We start from the raw sequence: 19,439 nt of genomic DNA, 5'->3' as shown, positions 1-19,439 counted from the left end.
CCTGGGAAGCTGCCGTGTAACACAGGGAGCTCAACTCGGTGCTCTGTGATGACCCAGAGGGGTGGGATGGGTGTGGGAGGGAGACCCAAGAGGGAGAGGACATTGTATACTTAGGGCTGGGTCGTGTTGTATGGCAGAAACCAACACAACATTGTAAAGTAATTATCTTCCGATTAAAAATTAAAACATAAGACTTGGAGGACAGTGAAGGCAGAGCGTTGACATAAGCAGGGCCTGGATGTGGGGTCTGTGTACCGTGCAGTTGCTTCCCCGAGGAGCTGGCCCCGGTGGAGAACCCAGGGTCCTGTGGAGGGGAGCAGGTTGGCCGGCAGTGACGGGCCCCTTGCACGTCCACCAGGGACGTCTTGCCTCCAGTCCCACCGGGAGTTCTCTCCTCTGTCCTTACGCCCGCTCCTCCGGCAGCCCCCACGCCTGCTGCCTCTCCATCTACTGCCCACAGCTGAGGGGCGGACAGTGCCCCGCTCCCGCAGGCGTGGGCCGTGGCCAAATGGAAAAAAAATCCGCCCCAGTCTAGAATGGAGTATTTTGCCTCTGCCCATGAGGGTTATCCTTTATCTGGAAGTAATGTTTTCAAGGCAAGAGGCTGTCCTTCTCCCTTTGACTTGGCAGCCTCTCGCCATTCAGATGCCCCTGGAGGCTTCGTGCCAGCCATGAGCACAAAGGTCTCTGAACCTCCCTCTGCGTTGGCAAGTGGGGCCGCGATCTGGGGGCTGCAGTTCTTGAGGTGGAAGGCTGGCTGTCTGCCTGCTGGTACCTTTGGGGGTGCTGCTGCAGGACGTAATGGGAACACTGATCTCGGGCCTCGGGCGGGGGGGGCTTGCCTGGATTCCAGCCCTCCTTGGGCTCGGCTGTATTCTTTACCAAGTGGATTTATATAGAAAAAGATGCCAGTATCGTTCTGCTGATGCTGTTGAGCCCCTCCTTATACCCAATAGCACCATCTTTGGGAGGAAGAACCAAAAGCAGGAACCAGCATGTTTCCTGGGGTGGGGAGAGGGGGCCCCCAACTTGTAGCCTGCCCCCATCCCCGCACACAAACCCCTGACAAATCCTCTCCTCTTTCATCTGTGTAAGTGGTCTCCAGCACTCACTGAGAGCTCGGCGGTCCAGGGCTGGCGATACCTTCTGCCCATCCCGGGAGGTGTGGTTTCACTGACTCAGTGCCTCCTCCAGGCTCTGCTCCTCTGTTACGACCTAGAGGGGTGGGACGGGGGGTGGGAGGGAAGCTCACGAGGGAGGGGACATATGTATACTTACGGCTGATTCACGGTGTTGTATGGCAGAAACCAACACATTATAAAGAATTCAGTTCAGTTGCTCAGTCATGTCTGTCTCTTTGCGACCCCACGAACTGTAGCACGCCAGGCCTCCCTGTCCATCACCAACTCCCGCAGCTTGCTCAAACTCATGTCCATCGAGTTGGTGATGCCGTCCAACCATCTCATCCTCTGTCGTCCCCTTCTCCTCCCGCCTTCAATCTTTCCCAGCATCAGGGTCTTTTCCAGTGACTCAACTCTTTGCATCAGGTTGCCAAAGTATTGCAGTTTCAGCTTCAGCATCAGTCCTTTGACTGAACATTCAGGACTGATTTCCCTTAGGATGGACTGGTTGGATCTCCTTGCAGTCCAAGGAACTCTCAAGAGTCTTCTCCAACACCACAGTTCAAAAGCATCAATTCTTTGATGCTCAGCTTTCTTTATAGTCCAACTCTCATATCCACACATGACTACTGGAAAACCCATAGCTTTGACTAGACAGACCTTTGTTGGCAAATTGCTGATAAAGCAATTATCCTTCAATTAAAAAAAAAATTTTTTAAAGCTTAAAACTTGGAGTTGTGGGCCCCTCAGTTGTGGGCAGTGGATGGAGCGGCAGCGGGTGTGGGGGGGCTGCTGGAGGAGCAGGCTCACAGGACAGAGGAGGAGACCCCAGGAGCAGCGACTCCTCTCTGTCTGTGAAGCTTTGTCAGGGGCACGAGGGGAGGAGCTGGGCTCTGCCCTCACCAAAGCCTTGTGGGCTAGACAGTGCGCTTAGCTCTCCTGAACCTCGGTTTCCTCATCTGAAAATTAGAGGTGATATTGTTTTATTCAGTTTCCATTCAGCATGCACCATCTTTAGTTGCAGCATGTGAATTCTTTATTGCAGCATGTGGGATCTAGTTTCCAGGCCAGGGTTCCAACCCGGGCCCCTGGGTTTTTCACACTCGAGCACCTGGCTGGTTCCTTCTCCTGGTCACAGAGGACAGCTGGCCTCTTCTGGGTGCCTTCTGTCTTCCTAGTGTCTCGCAGAGGGAGCCAGACGGTTCCTTTCACCTTTTCAGGATGTTTCATTTCACCAGGCTCCATGGCTGATTTCCCTGTTCCCTGCTGCTGCTGCTATATAATTCTGAGATGCCTTGGGTGCTTCTAGGAAACTCAAGGAGACTGTGCGATGATCAGAGTAAAATTGATTTTAGCTCACTTGAATTTTGTTGTTCATTTGAATTTTGTTGCTTTTCAGACCTGGATTCTGTGTGAGTGTTTCGCAGCCCTGCAGGGTGGGAGGGGGTCCTACAGTGATTTCGGGGAAGACCTTGGAATGAAAGGATTAGGTGTCCGGACTTGGCCTGCCCTCATCGGCAGAGGCTCATGGCTGACTCTGGTGTGAGTCAACAGCCTCGTGTTCACTCTGGCTGGGCCAGGGCCTTCAGGGACTTTTGAGAAGAGTGTAGTTCTGTATGGACAGTGCTTTTCCTCTCCCTTGAAGGCAGAGGAAGACTCAGTTATGCCAGACTTAAGCCGAAAATGGCATTCAAGCTGATTACAGGCCTTCTGAGTCATAAGGTGGGGTGGTTTCTCTTTTCTCATTCTCTGAGCCTTTGTCTCAGGATGAGACAACATGTTTTAAGATCAGTAGAAATTCTTCCTTGGGTTCAGTGGCTCCGTTGCTGGGGAAACTGAGGCAGGGCACTGAACTCTGCTGTATTATGGGTTTTATGGCTTGTCTGGAGGTCAGTTCCCAGCAGCAGAAATCTCTGCCTTGGGTTGGTGATAAGTCTCTGACGCCTGCTGGAGTTCAGGGACGCTGAGCCTCAGCGACGTTCAGTGACGTTGAACTCAGGGCCGTTCAGTGGGTGCTGAGAATGCAAGTTTCATGTATGTGCTGGAAAAAGGGGCCCAACGGCCAGAGTGCTTTGCTCATTGACATGCATGGCTGTGTGTGCACCACTGCCATGGGGTGCCCTCGATGTGGCTCCTCCGTCAGGGAATTCTGAGTCTAAGTGGGGTGGGGTAGGGGAGTGGGGCTGTGTCCAGAGGTAACCATAGCACAAGGCTGAGATTGACATCGTAAGCAAGGGCTGAGTCACAGAGGAAGTTGTCATCTCATAGTTCTGATGTGCCCTAGATATTCTCTTTGGAACAGAATATTGACAAAAAACCCCCAAATGATTGGTAGGAAACTATGACACATCCATGCGATGTTTTGTGGCCATTAGAAGAAATAAGGTAGATTTATATTTAAGGAAAAAAATCTCTAAAACATGTTAAGTGAAAAAGAAGCATATGGAACAATGTATAGTCTGAATCTATTTATATGGAAAGGGGCTACACATACACATGTGTAACATATATATAATGCTTAGTGTGTATATATATATGTATATATAATGCCTAAAACATGTATGTACAAATGTTGTATGTACTTAAAGTATTTCTGGGTGATTCATAAGAAATTGTGAACAATGATGTACTTCTGAGCAGTGAGACTTTGCATTTTATATCATTCCAAATGATTTGTTTTTTAAAACCATTTTTAATGAAAAAAGTACATTTTTTTTTAACTGTATGACTTCTTTTGTTTTCTGGTTTAGAACATCTTTCTGCATGTTGTGGACCTGTCTGTTCCCAAGTCAATCTGGAAATTTGTTGAAAATTTCAAGCAGGAACATACCCTCAATGTCTTGGTGAGCTTTGTAAACATAAGTAGGGGTTAAATCTCATGCCTGTGTGTTTCTCCTCTGTGTGGATGAAGACTCTGTGTGTATGTGTGTGTGTGTGTGTGTGTGTCTGGATGGTGACACCTCAGTGAGAATCTTTTACGGGGAGGCCTGTTTATGTCACCAGGTTCACTCATTTGAGTCATTCTAACCATGTTGCTTGGATGTGTGAGTAAAGGAAGGGACCCTATACTGGGTCTTTGGGGGGTGATGGAAAGGTTCCATTTTTTCATAAAATGGTGATTTGTGTACTGCCATTCTTGAACTCTGTAGATTTGGGGATTGATGTATTAAAATTAGAGACTCAGGGGAAAATTAAAAAGCTTAGTGCAAAAGAACCCCTGTTGCAGACAACCAAATCTTTTGGTATCAGTCAGCTGCTCCAATGAGGAAGTTGAAAGACTCAGGTGGGCTGGTGTCCCTCTGCTCCTCACACAGATTCTGCTTTGAGCTGAGCTGCTTTTCTGCCCAAAGAGTTTCTCATGTGTTCCAAAATGTTCGTTCAGACCCAAGTCTAGTCTTGCACTGTCCAGTATGGTTACAGAGCATTTGAAATGTAGCTGGTTCAAACTGAGATGTTCCATCAGTGTAAAAATCCACCAAAGTCGAAGACTTAGTGTAAAAAAAAAACAAAAGTAAACTAACATTTTTATATTGATTACATTTTTATGTTGATTACATCTTGAAAAGCTACTATTTTAGATATGGTGAGTTAAATACTATACATTATTAAAATCAATTTTACCTGTTTCTTTTTACGTTTTTATTTATTTTTTTTGGTGAGTTACATTTTATTTGGGGCAAAATGAGGACTGCAGCCTGGGAGACAGCACCTCAGAAAACTCTTAGAAGCTGTTTTTCTTTTTACCTTTTTAATGTGACTACTTTCTAGAAAACTTGAAATTACATACTTTTACTGGATAGCATTGGCCTAGACAAATTTCCAGGGCACTTTATTGTGAATTAGGTCGCCTGGCCGAGCCTTGGTCGTTGGAAGTCTGCACAGGCCCATGGCTGAGCCTGCTGCACAAGTGGCATTTTCCAGGAAGGGGTTTGGTGTGAAGAGACAGTAGAGCAGCACATGAATTGTCATCACATACCCGTGGGACCAGTGGTGGCGTGGAGCTATGGGATGTGGAAACAGGTCCCTTGGCCCTATTTTCCTTTATTTTGAAATGGGAACTGTGATTTCTAGATCAATAATGCAGGTTGCATGGTCAATAAGAGAGAGCTCACGGAAGACGGACTTGAAAAAAACTTTGCTACCAACACTCTGGGTAAGTGTAAGCGGTTCTCTTATTTATTTTTAGCAAAATAAATGGAGAAGGATCAGAAACTGTAGAAGGATCAGAAAAGTAGTGATAAACTTTTGGAGTTCTTGGTGCATAGCATGATTGTATTCACTTTATCTTTAAATGCATTATTTGTTCTTCATAAAACACTCTTGTCTTATTTTTTATAATATGCGTTAGTGCCAGAAATACTATTCTTAAAGTGGTTTTTTTCCTAGGAAGCTCAAGGCTCATTATAGACATGACTTTGGGGAGGAGGGCAGGGTCACCTTAGGTGGAAAGGGCAAGTATGAAAACTGCAGCCAAGAGAACTTCCAGCCAGGGCTGAGGAAGGAGCAGCCATGAGCCAAGAACATGGGCCTAGAAAGGCATTTGTTTACCTGAAACACAGGACCCCTGGGTTCTGTAATAACAGGCCAATGTGTTTTGTACCAGGTCAGTGATTCTCAAAGTGGGGTTCCTGGACCATCACCAGGGGACTTGGTGGAAATGCATGTTCTTGGGCCTCACCCCGAGATCCACTGAATCCAAAACTGGGACAGAACCAAGAAATCTGTGTTTGAACAAGCCCTCCAGACGATTCTGATGCACACTTAAGTTTGAGAACCAATGGGCCAGAATTTTAACCTCTTTGGATTTTTCTCCTTCTTGAACCAAGGGTTCTGGAGTACAGATCTTCCTCAACTTGGGATGGGGTTAGGTCCCAGTTAACCCATCATATGTAGGTTGATCACACTGTAAACTGAAAATTAATCCACCTAACCTATGGAACATTCTTGCTTAGCCCAGCCAACCTTAAATAGGCTTAGAACACTTAACGTTAGCCTACAGTTGGACAAAATTATTTAACACAAAGCCTAGTGTATAATAAAGTATTGAATTTCTCATGTTTATTAAATATTGTGCTGCAACTGAAAAACAGAATGGTTGTCTGGTCCAGGGTGGCTGTAAATGTGCAGGTTGTTCACTCTTGTGATTGCCTGGCTGACTGGGAACTTGCCGTGCATCCTGAGAGAGCGTCTTACCGTTTATTACCAGCTCAGGAAAAGCTCAAAACCCAAAATTCAAAATACAGTTTCTAAGGAATGCATATTGCTTTCACACCATCGAAAAATCGTAATTCAAACTGTTGTAAATTGGGGACCGTCTGTAGACGATTTCAGTGCCTTTCACCTGGGAGAGGCAATGACTCTCAGATTCTCCCCGGTGACCATACCACTTCCTCTGAGGAAGTGAGGCTTTTAATATGGCGTTTTAATTAATCCTAAGTCACAGGATGAATGGTGGGGGTTCCTGCGGCTGCTGGGGTCATTGAGGGTATCCATTAAATAGCAACCTCTTCCCACCCAAGAACTGAACAGAGTGAGGAGTAAGGCAGTAGAATAATAATGAGTGAAAGCCCTAAGTCACTGTTGTTGCTGACAAGGCTGAGTGAAGGGTGTGGCTCAGGTGAGAGCCGGATGACTTCCTTAATGCTGAACCCCCAGAATTAGGCAGCCTTGCTGGCTTTGTTGTGGCTGGATGATCCCAGACAGACACCACCAACCCCTCCCAGGAAGCCCAGTTTCTTGCTCCCAAATTTACTATATTTATTACTGAAGTGCTCACCTGCTTGGGATGGAGGAAGGAAGGGGCCAAAGGAGATTGCTCGTCATTCTCCCTTCAGGAGGAGAGCAGAGAAGGACCCTTCTCCCCAGCTCTGAGGTTGCATTTCTTTCTTTTTAAACAAATCCCTGGGAGCTTGCTATGAGATGCTGCAGGTTTAGGACAAAATATTCCCATCTTCTGCTTTGTTCCAAATGCGGTGTCCTTGCCCAAAGTACCAGAAGTACACGAATGTGGGGTCATGACAGGGTTTGCCTTCTGACTCTCCTGGATGGTAGGGACTCCTGGGATCCTAGCAGCTGGCCTCCTAGGTTGGCTGCACCCCAGGATCAGCTTTGTGATTTGTAGGGCCCAGTGGCAAACAAAAGTGGGGGCTCCTCTGTTCAAAAAGTACAAGGGGTTGCACAAGATGAAGCCAGCTCTGCTGCTTCCCACCCACCCATCCACCACCCAACTCCACTCCACTGGGTATGTGCTGCGTGCTCCGCCCTGGGGGAGGGGATGTATACATGTCATTGAACCCACAGCACCACGCTGTAGCGGAGGTATTCCTGCCTATACAGTTACAGATGAAAAAACTAGCACTGAGAGAGCTTGAGTAACTTGCCCAAGGTCAAGTGGAGGAGCCAGAATTTGAAGCCAGGTCCGCCTGCCTCCAGAGCCCATGTTCGTAAATAACCAGGACAAGTTCTGCCAGCCTCTCCCCCAGCATCTCCTCCCTTAGATCTGAAACTGCTTTAATGTGAAATAAGGGCTAAGGGAGCCTGGCAGTGGGGAGACCTGCCATGCTGGGAAAGCATGGTGTGGGGCTCGGGCACTGCTTAGAAGGCCCCCTGGGAATCTGCGTTGACTGAGAATGTGGGTAGATCTGATGGACTCCAAGACTGCCTTTTTTTTTTTCTTTTCCTGCGCTGCACGGGTTGTGGGATCTCAGGTCCCCAACCAGGGATTGAACCCAGGTCACAGTAGTGAAAGCACTGAGTCTTAACCACTGGACTGCCAGGGAGCTTCCTTTTATTTTTTGCCTTTTTCATTACACGGCAGGTTATGTTGTACTTTTGTACGGATCAGGTCTGCTTCCAAGGACCTTGATATCTCTTCATTTTCATTTCCTACTTGTGCTAGAAACATTGATCTTCCCAACTTCTCTGAGAAGCCTGATAATTCTCATGCTTAATATTTATTCATCCTCTCCAGAGGGGAAGATGGAGTCCAATATACACAGAGGCAATTCAGTGACGGGAGGGCAGGTAGACGTCTCTCTGCTTCACAGATAAGGAGATACAAGGAGGTTCAAATATTATTATTCTTGAGCAGGTCCCGAGCCCAATGGACAGCTCAGACCTCTATTTGAGTCCTAGGAAATTGCTGGCTGCCTTTCTAATATGAAACATGTTTTCTCAGCCCGATTATGCAACACGGGTTAGGTTGTTTTCTGTTTTCTAAGATTCAGTTGGGCCACTAGAAATGCCTCCAGTCCTCAGGCAAACGTCAGTAGATTCCTGATAATGCTGAGGACAAGACGATACTAGCATCTGCAGAATTTATCAGCAGGTTCTAGGGATTTGGAAACCCTTAGGTTTGGTGGAGGATCACTGAGATGCTGTCAGAGCCTGTGGCTGTGTGTGGCTCCGCGTGACAATATCATAGTACATGAATTAGATACAGTTTGGAAATCACTCTCCTTCTCCTTTTGTGGACGTGGGTGGGGCCTGGAGAGGTTTTCATCGTTCACTCTCCTGGGAAACAAAAAGGAACTGCCTGGGGTACCTTTGTGGGGAGATGAAGCGTGGAGGTGAAGTGATCTCATGAGACAGATTCTGTTGGGGTGCTGTTCTTGCTCCTGGGCTTTGGGTCTTCTCCAAGCATATACATTTTGCCTGTTAGCATTCAGCGGCATTAAGAGTCCATGAGGAGGGAAGACAGATGTGGGGAGGGGGCGGAGGCGCTTGGCTGAGTGATGTGCTGGCAGCCGGCCACAGCCCGAGCTGGTTAAAACTCTCACCCACGTCTCAGCCCCTCTCACCCACGGGGCTCAAGATGAGGACACCGTCCACGTCCTCCAGAACTGCTGTGTCATCAATTAGTTGGCTGTAATAAACAGGCGGGGTGCCTCAGCCCTTTGGTAGAAGGTGGGGAAGTTCAGTTGAGGTTATTTTGGAAGGCCATACATACATCGTGCATTCATGCATGTGTGTGCTAAGTTGCTTCCAGTCATGTCCGACTCTGTGACCCTATGAACAGTAGCCTGCTAGGCTCCTCTGTCCATGGGATTCTCCAGGCAAGAATACTGGAGTGGGTTGCTGTGCCCTCCTCCAGGGGATCTTCGTGATTCAGGGATGGAGCCTGAATCTCCTGTGGCTCCTGCATTACAGGCAGATTCTTTACCACTGAGCCACCAGGGAAACCCGTATATACATCAGTGTACAGTAAATGTTCATATTCTGTTCACTTCACATTCTGTTATCTGGAGCTTTCTACTGCTGGCATAGATCCACACCCAATGGGAACTGCTACTGAAGGCAGGGACCCAGGGTTCAGAAACACCTTAATATGTTTTTGCTGTTTAGTCACTAAGTCACTTCTGACTCTTTGCAACCCCATGGACTGTAGCCTGCCAGGCTCCTCTGTCCATGGGATTTCCCAGGCAAGAATACTGGAGTGGGTTGCCATTTCCTTCTCCAGGGGATCTTCCTGACCCTTCCTGATCTTCCAGGAATTGAACCTGCATCTCCTGCTTTGACAGACAGACTCTTTACCTCTGAGCCCCCAGGGAAACCCACACCTTAATATAATAGTGATGATACTAATGCTAATAACACACACACTGGACACTTTCCATGTGCCAGGTCTGCACTGTTTTTTTTTTTAATTATCTCATTCAGTCCTCCTAACAACTCTACAGATTTCACAGACAAGGAAACAGGGTCAGAAGTAGTTTGAAACCAGAGTCTGTGGCTCCCCTTCCTAAATAAAATTATAGTTGGTACATTTTTGCTATAGGGTTGTATCTGTCAGCTCTTGCTACATGACAAACATCCCCCAGATCTCTGAGGCACACAATAATAAGCGTGTATTTCTTGCTAACTCTTATGCAGGTCTGTTGGGTGGACTAACCTCAGCTGGGCTCAGCAGGGTATCTCAGCAAATAGGGTCTACATTATGTTCCAAATCCTTGCATCCTCCTTGGACCATTAGGCTGGCCAGAGTATGTTCCAGCAGCAATAGCAGAAGCCCAAGTGTGCAAGAACCTTGCAAGTCCCCGCTTGCTTCAGATCTGCTAACATCTAACCACTAATGCAAGTCATTTCACGGAGCCCTGAATCAAGAGTCAGGGAAACATACTCCTCCCAGGAAGGTGGGGAAGAGGGGGTGAATATGGTCAAACAGTAATCTGCAGCAAGGGTCTGTTTTATTACATTCTAATTCTTTGGAAATGGGTCCTCTGAGTTAAGGATGTGGTTAACTATTAGCCTGAAATGTTTAATGAACAAAATATTTTGTCTGCTCAGTAAAGATTTATAGAGCACACACTGTAAGCTGTGGTCAGCGATAAGGATTCGGAAATTATAGGGACTCCTGGTCCAGTGGGTGAATCAGACACATAAACAATTTCAGTAACTATACAATAAGTTCTCTTTTCATCCATGAAGGGAGCTGCGGTCCAGACCCTGGGAAAGCAGAGAATGGTACTTCTGAGGGATGTGCCCTCAGGCACTGAATGTGTTTGGCACCAGGCATTCTCACTTGTCAATAATCCTTGGTTCCTGAAACCTTCCAGCTCCCAAACCTTCAAGATTCCCAGAGAGACACAGAACCTGGGAATAATAAGCACTATAGCAATGTCAGGTACTGTTTTTGTAACACCCAAATTCCTTAACCTGGAATGCAGTCCTTTGTTATTGTACCTCCCCTATCTGCCCAGACATACTTCCATTATTTCACAACATGGATCCTCTGCCAGTACATTATTAGTTTTAAAAATATTTACTTATTTGACTGTGCTGGGTCTTAGTTGCTGCCATGTGGGATCTAGTTCCCTGACCAGGGATTGAACTCGGCCCCATGCTTTGCACACTCCAAGTCTTAGCCACTGCACGCCCAGGGAAGTCCCCAGTCAGCCCATTACTAGATACCTCCCTGCTTTTATCTCTGAGGCTCCTCTGCCTGGAATGTACCCTTCCTACTCACTTTCGCTTCTCTGTGACTCGGTTGAGAGCGCCCCTAGCCTGGAGCTTGGCCAGCGTTCCTGCTCTTGGCTCCCAGAGCACCCTCTGTGACTCTGTCTTAGCACCATAGAAGTCACCCATTGATAGGTGGTTTCTAGTAAAGGGCATGAGTCACTGAAGGCAGGCACTGCCTGGCCCTTACGAGGAGCTCAGCCTGTGATCCAGCTCCTCTGGCGACGTGTGCGAACTGCCTTAACCTCCCCAAGCCTCACGTCCCCATTCTGTAAAATGGGATCATGATACCTTTACAGGCTAGAGGCGAGGGTTAAAGAAGGAGTTGGAAGCTATGTTCCCAGGAGAAATCAGATGTTCACACAAAAACATGAGCATGAATGTTTATAGCTACTTTATTTTTATTCCTCATCACCCTAAACTGAAGACAACCCAGCTGTCCTTCAACTGGCGAATAAACTGTGGTACTTCCACAGCACGGGATGCTGTGCCTCAAGAAAAAGGAACAAAATATGGACATTTGCAGCAATGTGGATAAATCTTCAACGCACTGGCGAAAATCAAGCCAGACTCGTTCTGGGGACTGGGAACAGATCCGTGGTTGCTGGGGATCAGGGATGCAAGGAGGGTGTGACCACAAAGGATCCACGTGACTGAGAGGGAATATTTGGGGTGATGGATGGTTCTAAATCACTCTACAATATAATGCATAGTTAGTTACCCAATCTTCTGCATTGGTAAAAGCGCATAGAGCCATACACACTCACACACACACACTCACACACACACACACACACACACACATATACACACAGAGTTTTACTGTATGTAAAGATATATAAAATAAAGCAAAAAGAAAGGACAGCATCTTAGCTCGGGGCACAGTGAGTCTGTTTCTTGGTAAGAAGCAGATTCTTTATTACGGTGGATTTGAGGTGCCCTCCTTGGTAATCCATGTGCTCCTAGAAAGGGCACTGTCTTCTCCCCAGCTTAGAGCACAGGTCACCCCGCTCAGGCCTGGGGACAGCGGGTGCCCCACACTATCAGCTGGCGAGGAGGACGTGCAGTGGCACCTTCCATGTGGTGCAGTGCTGCGCAGAGGTCGGGGTCAGAGTCCCAAAAGTCAGAGGTCATTCACCCGTCGGCTTTGGTTTTCTGCTGCTATTGAGGCTATTTGGGATGAGGCAGAAAAACCTTCTAGAGTTGAGTCCCTGGGCCATGGTGTGCCTGGACCACCCCCACCTGCCCTGCCTGCCACTCCAGGGTGGTATCTGAGCCGCTGCAGCGCCCAGGCTGGGGTGATCTCTCTCGGGGCCCCGTGGGGACCACTCTCCTACTCTCCCAGCCAAGGAGCACTGGCCCCAGTCCAGGGAGCAGGCGAGGTGCCCGGCCCCGTCCTGTCCTGGGGGCTCAGAAACTTGTCTGATGATCTGGTTGGGGTTCCATGGGTGTTTTTCAAGAAGTGCTACCCACAGCCATTCGAGCAGGTGCTCATTTGAGGAATCTTAAAAACAAAATCCCAATTAAGCACCTTCATGCTTTTAATGAGCCCGCGCTCTCCCCGCTGTAAACCAGGAGCTTTCACTGTGTCCCAGGTGTAGTAGCAACAGCCTCCCTCTCGGCTGTGACGGCAGGGAGCAGATTCAGTCATCCTGCACCAGAAACACTGCTTTAGCCTCTAGCATCCTGGTGGCTTCAGGGGTTAAGAATCTGCCTGCAATGCAGGAGACCTGGGTTTGATCCCTGGGTCGGGAAGATCCCCTGGAGGAGGGCATGGCAACCCACTCCAGTATTCTTGCCTGGAGAATCCCCATGGACAGAGGAGCCTGTCGGGCTACAGTCCACGGAGTCCCAAAGAGCCGGACACGACTGTGACTAAACAAGAGTCCTGAGGCTCAGACCTCAAGTAGCCTGGGGAGGACAAGGAAGTGACGACATTTTCACTTCTGTGGGTGACCTGGAGCCCAAGACAGGTGCCAGCGCCACCCCCAGATGGCTTCTTCCCGTTACAGCTCACAGAGGTCCATCCCCATGTTTAAACAAGGCTCTCTGGCTGCTGTCGGCTTCAGCCAGCCTTGAGTGAGCCCTCAATACCCCTGGGCTCTTTGCACAGACTGTACCCCACGCCTGGACACCCTCCTTCCCACGCCTGCGCTCTCCCAGCACCCTGCCGGCTTCCTCCTGCCTCTCCTCTCAGTCTTAGCTCAGACGTCATCTCTCGCTCCTGTGGCTCTGACGCACCCCCCACCCCACCCCTGCTGTGACAGTCCATGCACTTCCGCACAGCACTGACCTCACTGCGGGTGTAGGTTCATTACATGATAACGTGTTAATGCCTGGTGGACACCCCGCGGCAAGGATCCCTCACAGTACTTAGTACTGGGTCTGGCGTTTTAAAGGGGCTTCCCCCGTGGCTCAGGGGTAAAGAATTTGCCTGCAGTACCGAAGACACAGGAGACACGGGTTCAATCCCTGGGTCAGGAAGATCCCCTGGAGGAGGGCATGGCCACCCACTCCTGTATTCTTGCCTGAAGAATCCCATGGACAGAGGAGCCTGGTGGGCTACAGTCCGTGGGGTTGCAAAGAGTTGGACACGACTGAAGCGACTTAGCACGCATGTAGCCACTGGTATTTAAAATGTGGAACTGGAAGTGGCAGGGAGAGGGGGAAGTTGAGGTTGGGGGCACGGGGAAAAGATCTGACACCCCTCACTGCTGTCTGACCCCAAGCCAAGAGTAAATACCCCACGGGAAGTTGATGACTCGAATTATCTTCCTTATTACTGAGAGCAGGACTCAGCTTGAGTCCTGCTTCCTCATTTTCTCTGGGACTCTCTGCTGCCAGCTTTCCCTGGTAATATGATCTTTGAAATGGTCTTTATATAATTTGTAAAGTGAGTGTGTGAGGCCCCGGGGCTCACTATGGGATGTTTGTGTTACTGTACCCGTGGGACAAGGACCGAATGGCATTCACCATGCAGCTGTCTGCTCCTTTAAAATCCACACCAGTAACTTCCCAGGGGTAGAAGGACAATTATTTTCCCCAGCAGATAGTACATTTGGTAAAGCATGGACCCAAATATACCCACCTAGTAACCAAAATGACTTTAACTCAAGCTGGTTTTAAAGGTTTCTTTTAATAGAAACTCTAATCAGTTCTTCGTGCTAAATGTGAACACTGCAGTATATTTTTCTCACCAAACAATTATTTTAATGCTATTGAAATATATAATACAAATGCTATGGTACGGTTTCAGGGGTACCATAAATTTAATATTTGGATGGAACTGTGGTTTCCGGAACGCTTTAAGAGGACTACGCATCTCTCCTTCAGCTTCACCCGGCTTGGCACAGTTTAGCATCCCTTCCTAATTAGCTTATAGAGAGAGATTTGCTTCAAGTCATGTACCCATGTCATAAAGGTCCTTGTTGCCGTATTTAGAAGACTGTGTCCAACATAAATCCACTCCCAAATCTCCTTCTCGTAATGAACCTCCATCGACATAATGAGTTCCTTGGAAGGAAGGCATTGTGTAAATTTAAAATACTAATGAGTCATAATGATAATGAATTATTTTCCTTATTACTGGGAGCAGGACTCAGCTCGGGCACATTATCCCATGCCTGAAGGTGTCTTCCCTACACCCGGGCCTGCCTCCCCCAGGAGCCCAGACTCTAAAATAGCTTCTCCTTTTTATGTTTTTTTCTTTCCACATCAACGCTCAGAATCCCCCACATGTCCCTGGTCTTAGCTAGTCAGTCTCGGAGGAACAGAAGTTACAGAACTGGTTCACATTAGGACTGAAATGACCAAAGACACTCATAGCCGTTTCTAGCAGAGGCCTGCCTGTAGCTTTCCGGGGATAGTCTCATGAGCTGATGGCACAGGTGAATGGGTGGGTTTTCTAGCTAAGACAAGCCCAGTGTCTCAGGGTTTGTCTGGTTACCAGGAGCAGGAACCCACTCAAACTGACTAAACAGAATTGATCTCCTGGAGGGGGCCGCAAGGACGGCCTTCATGGAACTCAGTGGTGGAGGCACAGCTGGGCTTTGGGGGGGCATCAGGGACAGGATAGGAGAGCATGAGGCCCCGGGCGAATTTTCCCTGTTTCTCTGGGGCTGTTGTCCGCAGACTCCATCCCAGCCCTCCCCGGGTCTGCTTGTCCACATCCATGGGCCAAATAGGGCGGCCGCTGAGTCAAGGGTCCTGTGTCCACACACTTGGAGGGAGAGTTTGACTGGCACAGCTCGGATCAGGAAGAAGAGAAAGTGCTGGTCACTCAGTTGTGTCCGACTTTTGCGACCTCACAGGCTGTAGCCCACCAGGCTCCTCTGTCCGTGGGATTCTCCAGGCAAGAATACTGGAGTGGGTTGCCATTTCCTTCTCCAGGGGATCTTCCTGGCCCAAGGATTAAACCCGGGTCTCCTGCTAAGGTCGGGGTCACCTCTAACTCAGTCTGCTCTGCCCATGTGGTCGAGGCCACATGGTCCAAACGACAGCGCCAGGCCCAAGGTCAGGACTCGGTGTGTGTTGTGATAAACAGGATACGGAGTCACCCCTAAGGGTGGGGGGGGCACATTTCCAGAAGGAGTCTACCATGCCAGGCTGACGAGTTTCTGCTGAATCTGGTTGGAAGCCTGGAGTGTTGAAGGGCTTTGGGGCAGGAGAATGGCATTGGTGCCTGTGTTCACGGCAGGCCCGTGGTAGGACCTGTGAGCTGGGAGAGGAGCTCCTGGAGCCAAGTTCATCCCCAGGGAACGGTGACTTGCAGACAAGGGATTCGTTCCTACTCCCTTGGCACTGCAGTAGGCTGGGACTCTGTGGTTTAATGACTCAAGGAAAGAGAGATTAAAAAGAACAAAAGATTTGCCATTTCTTTTCCACTCTGCATGGACTTGCTGGGAACTTGGAAAAGTCACAAAACCTCTTTGGGATTGTCTTAATTCCAGTTCTTTTCATTAAAAAATATATAAATATATACATGAAGTGAAAGTGTTAGTCGCTCAGTTGTGTTCAACTCTTTGTGACTCCATGGACTGTAGCCGCTAGGCTCTTCTGTTCTTGGGATTCTCCAGGCAAGAATGCTGGAATGGGTAGCCGTTCCCTTCTCCAGGGGATCTTCCCCACCCAGGGATTGAACCTGGATCTCCTGCATTGCAGGCAGATTCTTTACCATCTGAGTCACCAGGGGACCCCAAATATATACATACATATTGCTTATACATTTTTATGTTATTAACTTAGCAGATTTTTTTTAAAAGTTCTCATTGGCTTTAATCAGAGATTCATAAAATTAGGGAGCATCCATTTAGCAGTAGATGGGGCATGAAAGAGCTGTACAAGGCTAGAAATTTTATAGGCAGAAGGGAACAGGAACAAGGAAGTTATACGGGGCATTTAGCAGATTTTTCTTGTGTTTCTCTTTGCTGGCCTGAAAAGACACGGAAGGTACATAGGAGGGGCCTCAGAAGGGAGGCTAGGAGGCTGGAGGATTCTAAATCGCTTATGACCGGAAAGAGAGGCTTCATCTCCTTCTGAGGGAGGAGAAATGCTTGCTGCATGTGTAGAGTGACACGTGTTTTGAAATGATAAAGCTGGAGACCCAGGAGGCAAAAAACATGCATGATGGCTCAGATCTGCTTGGGGCTATAGCTGGGCCCCAGGAAGTAGGGTGGGGGACTTGGGATGAGGGAGAATTTTTTTTTTTATTTGGAGTATGGTTGCTTTATAATGTTGTTAGTTTCTGCTGTACAACAACATGAATCAGCCATATATACACATATATCCCCACCCTCTTGAATCTCCTCCCCTCCCCTCTAGGTGACCTCCCCTTCTAGGTCATCTCTGAGCACTGAGATGAGTACTCTGCAGTGACTTGCAGGGAAATCATTTTTTTTTTTTTTTTTTTTAAGATAGAAGAGACCCCAGAAGGCCTGTTGTTAAAAACTGCAGTTTCCCCAGGAGTTTTTAGAAAAGCACCTACTACCTGGCTGTGCCTCACAGGTGAGGATGAGCGGCCCGGCTAATCTTCCTACAGGGTAACTCTGCAAGTGAAAGTGTCAGTCCTTCCGTCATGTCCAACTCTCTTGTGGACTGTAGCCTGCCAGGCTGCTCTGTCCATGAAGTGCTCCAAGCAAGAATACTTGAATGGGTTGCCATTTCCTTTCTCCAGGGGATCTTCCCAACCCAGGGATTGAGCCCACATCTCCTGCATTGCAGGCGGATTCTTTACCAGGGAGCCACCAGGGAAACCCGACAGGGTAACTCTGCTAGCATCTAAATGGATACAGCATATTCTCGCAGAGCCTGAAGCAGAAAACAAAACACATCACTGTCTCCTGGGTTGCGGGGAGAGGCGCAAAGGGGCCCCCCCAGCTCTCCTTCATCCTGGAGGTGTGCTGGGTCAGCGGGGTGAGCAAGTCTGATCCTGAAGGGGAGCAGTGGGGCCTCTCAGGGAGAGGGTGAAGCCTTCCTTGTGAAACCTGCTTTCAGCTTTCCTTTCCTTTCCGCCAAGGAGTCATTTATGACTATCCGTCGTGGCAGGGCTGATAGCTTTTGGCAGAAGTCCTTTCTACTTCTCGAAAATTAAATCACAGAGAGAGTCACCAGCAGTGCATGCAAAGGAAGGGTTTAAGGCCACCGCATGGAGGCGAACAGCTGTCGGAGACCCAGCATTCACCAGACATTTAAAATCACGAACATCAAAAACAAACAAATAAACACAAATATTAACAAGGCTGGCCCCTCCAGCCACAGTTTGGGGTATGGAGAACTGAGAATGCTGTGTGAGGTGACAGGCATGACTGAGAATCGCTAATAATAATAGTAATAATGATAAAGAAATAAAATGGTAACAACCAGTGTGCACAGAGAGCATTCCAATTCGCAGGCACAAAGCCTCTGATTCCAGGAGGTGGGCTGGCCAGCTGTCATATCCTTTTCTCAAGTAAAGAAACCCAGGGCACACTGCTCTGTCGACCTGCCCCTGGTCACGCCACTGGCAGGTGCCAGCCAGGACTCAAATGCAGACTCCTGGCTCCCCCAGTGCCCTCCCCACGGTGCCAGGCTGCTCCCGTGAGCTTGGGTGCAGGGTGGGACACGTGCTGGGCTCCAGGTAGTGGGCAGAGCTGGTCAGGCAGGAACTGAGTGACTCAGGAAAGAGCCCGGGGCTTTCATTTAAACCCACCCCCGCTGCCGCCACCCCTTAACACAAGGTAATATATGTTCATTGGGGAAAAAAATACACATGAGCATAAGAACATAGACATAAGCTGGTGGCTCAGACCATAAAGAATCCCCCTGCAATGCAGAAGACTGGGGTTCGATCCCTGAGTCGGGAAGGTCCCCTGGAGAAGGGAAGGGCAACCCACTCCAGTATTCCTGTCTGGAGAGTCCCATGGACAGAGGAGCCTGGTGGGCTACAGCCCACAGGATCGAAAAGAGTCGGACACAACTGAGAGACTAACACAGACGTAATTGTCCACTCAGAGAGAAGCATGTTAAACATTTTAGCGTACCAAAATGTCATCCTTGCAGATACTTTTTCCTCATTCTGACCCATCTTTCCTTACAAAAATGGAATTCTGTTCTTCCTGACATTGTATAATGCTTCATTCCGTATACTGTGAGTATCTTTCCATGTCAAATAACACTTCAACAATATTTTTCTCATTAAAAATGTTATATATGTGGCTTTTATGATTACAGAAATAATTGTAAGATTCTATGCTCATTGTAAAAATATTTAAATTTCAAACCATACAGAACTGTCCAGTAGAGGAAGGAAATGTTTTACTTAATCCCACCCTCGGGGCCTAAGCTGTGTTGCTCCGTTTCATGTTTCCTCTTCATATTTTTTCCATGTAAAGGCTAGACATAACGAACATGTGTGTCTATATACATTTTTTCTCCTCCTCAAAGTGGGTTCACAGACTGTTGTGCAGTTTGCTTTTTTTCTTCCTCTGGTGTGGACATCTTTTCGTCTCAGTCTCTGAGGTTCTAAGGCATCTTTGTTCCAATCCTGGGGAAAGGAAACCCTTGTGAGGCTGGAGAAGGAGCAGGCTAGTGAGTAATAGCAATACAGGGCTGGTCCCAGTGTTGAAATAAAAACCCTCCGAGGGGAGGAGACTGCAGCTCAGGCAGCCACTTGCCGTTCACCTGGAGGAAACAGGTAAGGGGGCCACCTCACCTCCACCCAGGGCGTCTAACAGGAGGGGTCCCGAGGCCCCCGACGGCCCCGTGACCTCACGAACGCTCCATGCCCCCACAGGTGTGTATGTTCTCACGACCGCCCTGATCCCCATCTTGGAGAAAGAACACGACCCCAGAGTGGTGAGTTGACTCTGGGGATGTCTTGTAAGTCAG

At 48.4% G+C, this 19,439-nt stretch overlaps 1 protein-coding gene across 4 annotated transcripts in view; it reads left to right on the top strand.

The window, feature by feature from the left end:
• The window catches only part of DHRS12 (dehydrogenase/reductase 12), a 40,812-nt gene that overhangs the window by 14,264 nt on the left and 7,109 nt on the right, over positions 1-19,439 (top strand). For 3 of the 4 annotated variants that reach the window (XM_043892186.1, XM_043892183.1, XM_043892185.1), the window contains 3 exons: positions 3,872-3,964; positions 5,193-5,274; positions 19,345-19,406. In XM_043892186.1, coding sequence (XP_043748121.1) covers positions 3,872-3,964; positions 5,193-5,274; positions 19,345-19,406 — 237 coding nt within the window. The remainder of the gene's footprint in view (positions 1-3,871; positions 3,965-5,192; positions 5,275-19,344; positions 19,407-19,439) is intronic. The other variant, XM_043892184.1, reaches the window with a different exon arrangement.

Source organism: Cervus elaphus, chromosome 30 (genome assembly GCF_910594005.1).
Source record: "Cervus elaphus chromosome 30, mCerEla1.1, whole genome shotgun sequence".
NCBI classification, from domain to species: Eukaryota; Metazoa; Chordata; class Mammalia; order Artiodactyla; family Cervidae; genus Cervus; species Cervus elaphus.
This window is presented reverse-complemented; position numbering and strand designations above follow the sequence as displayed.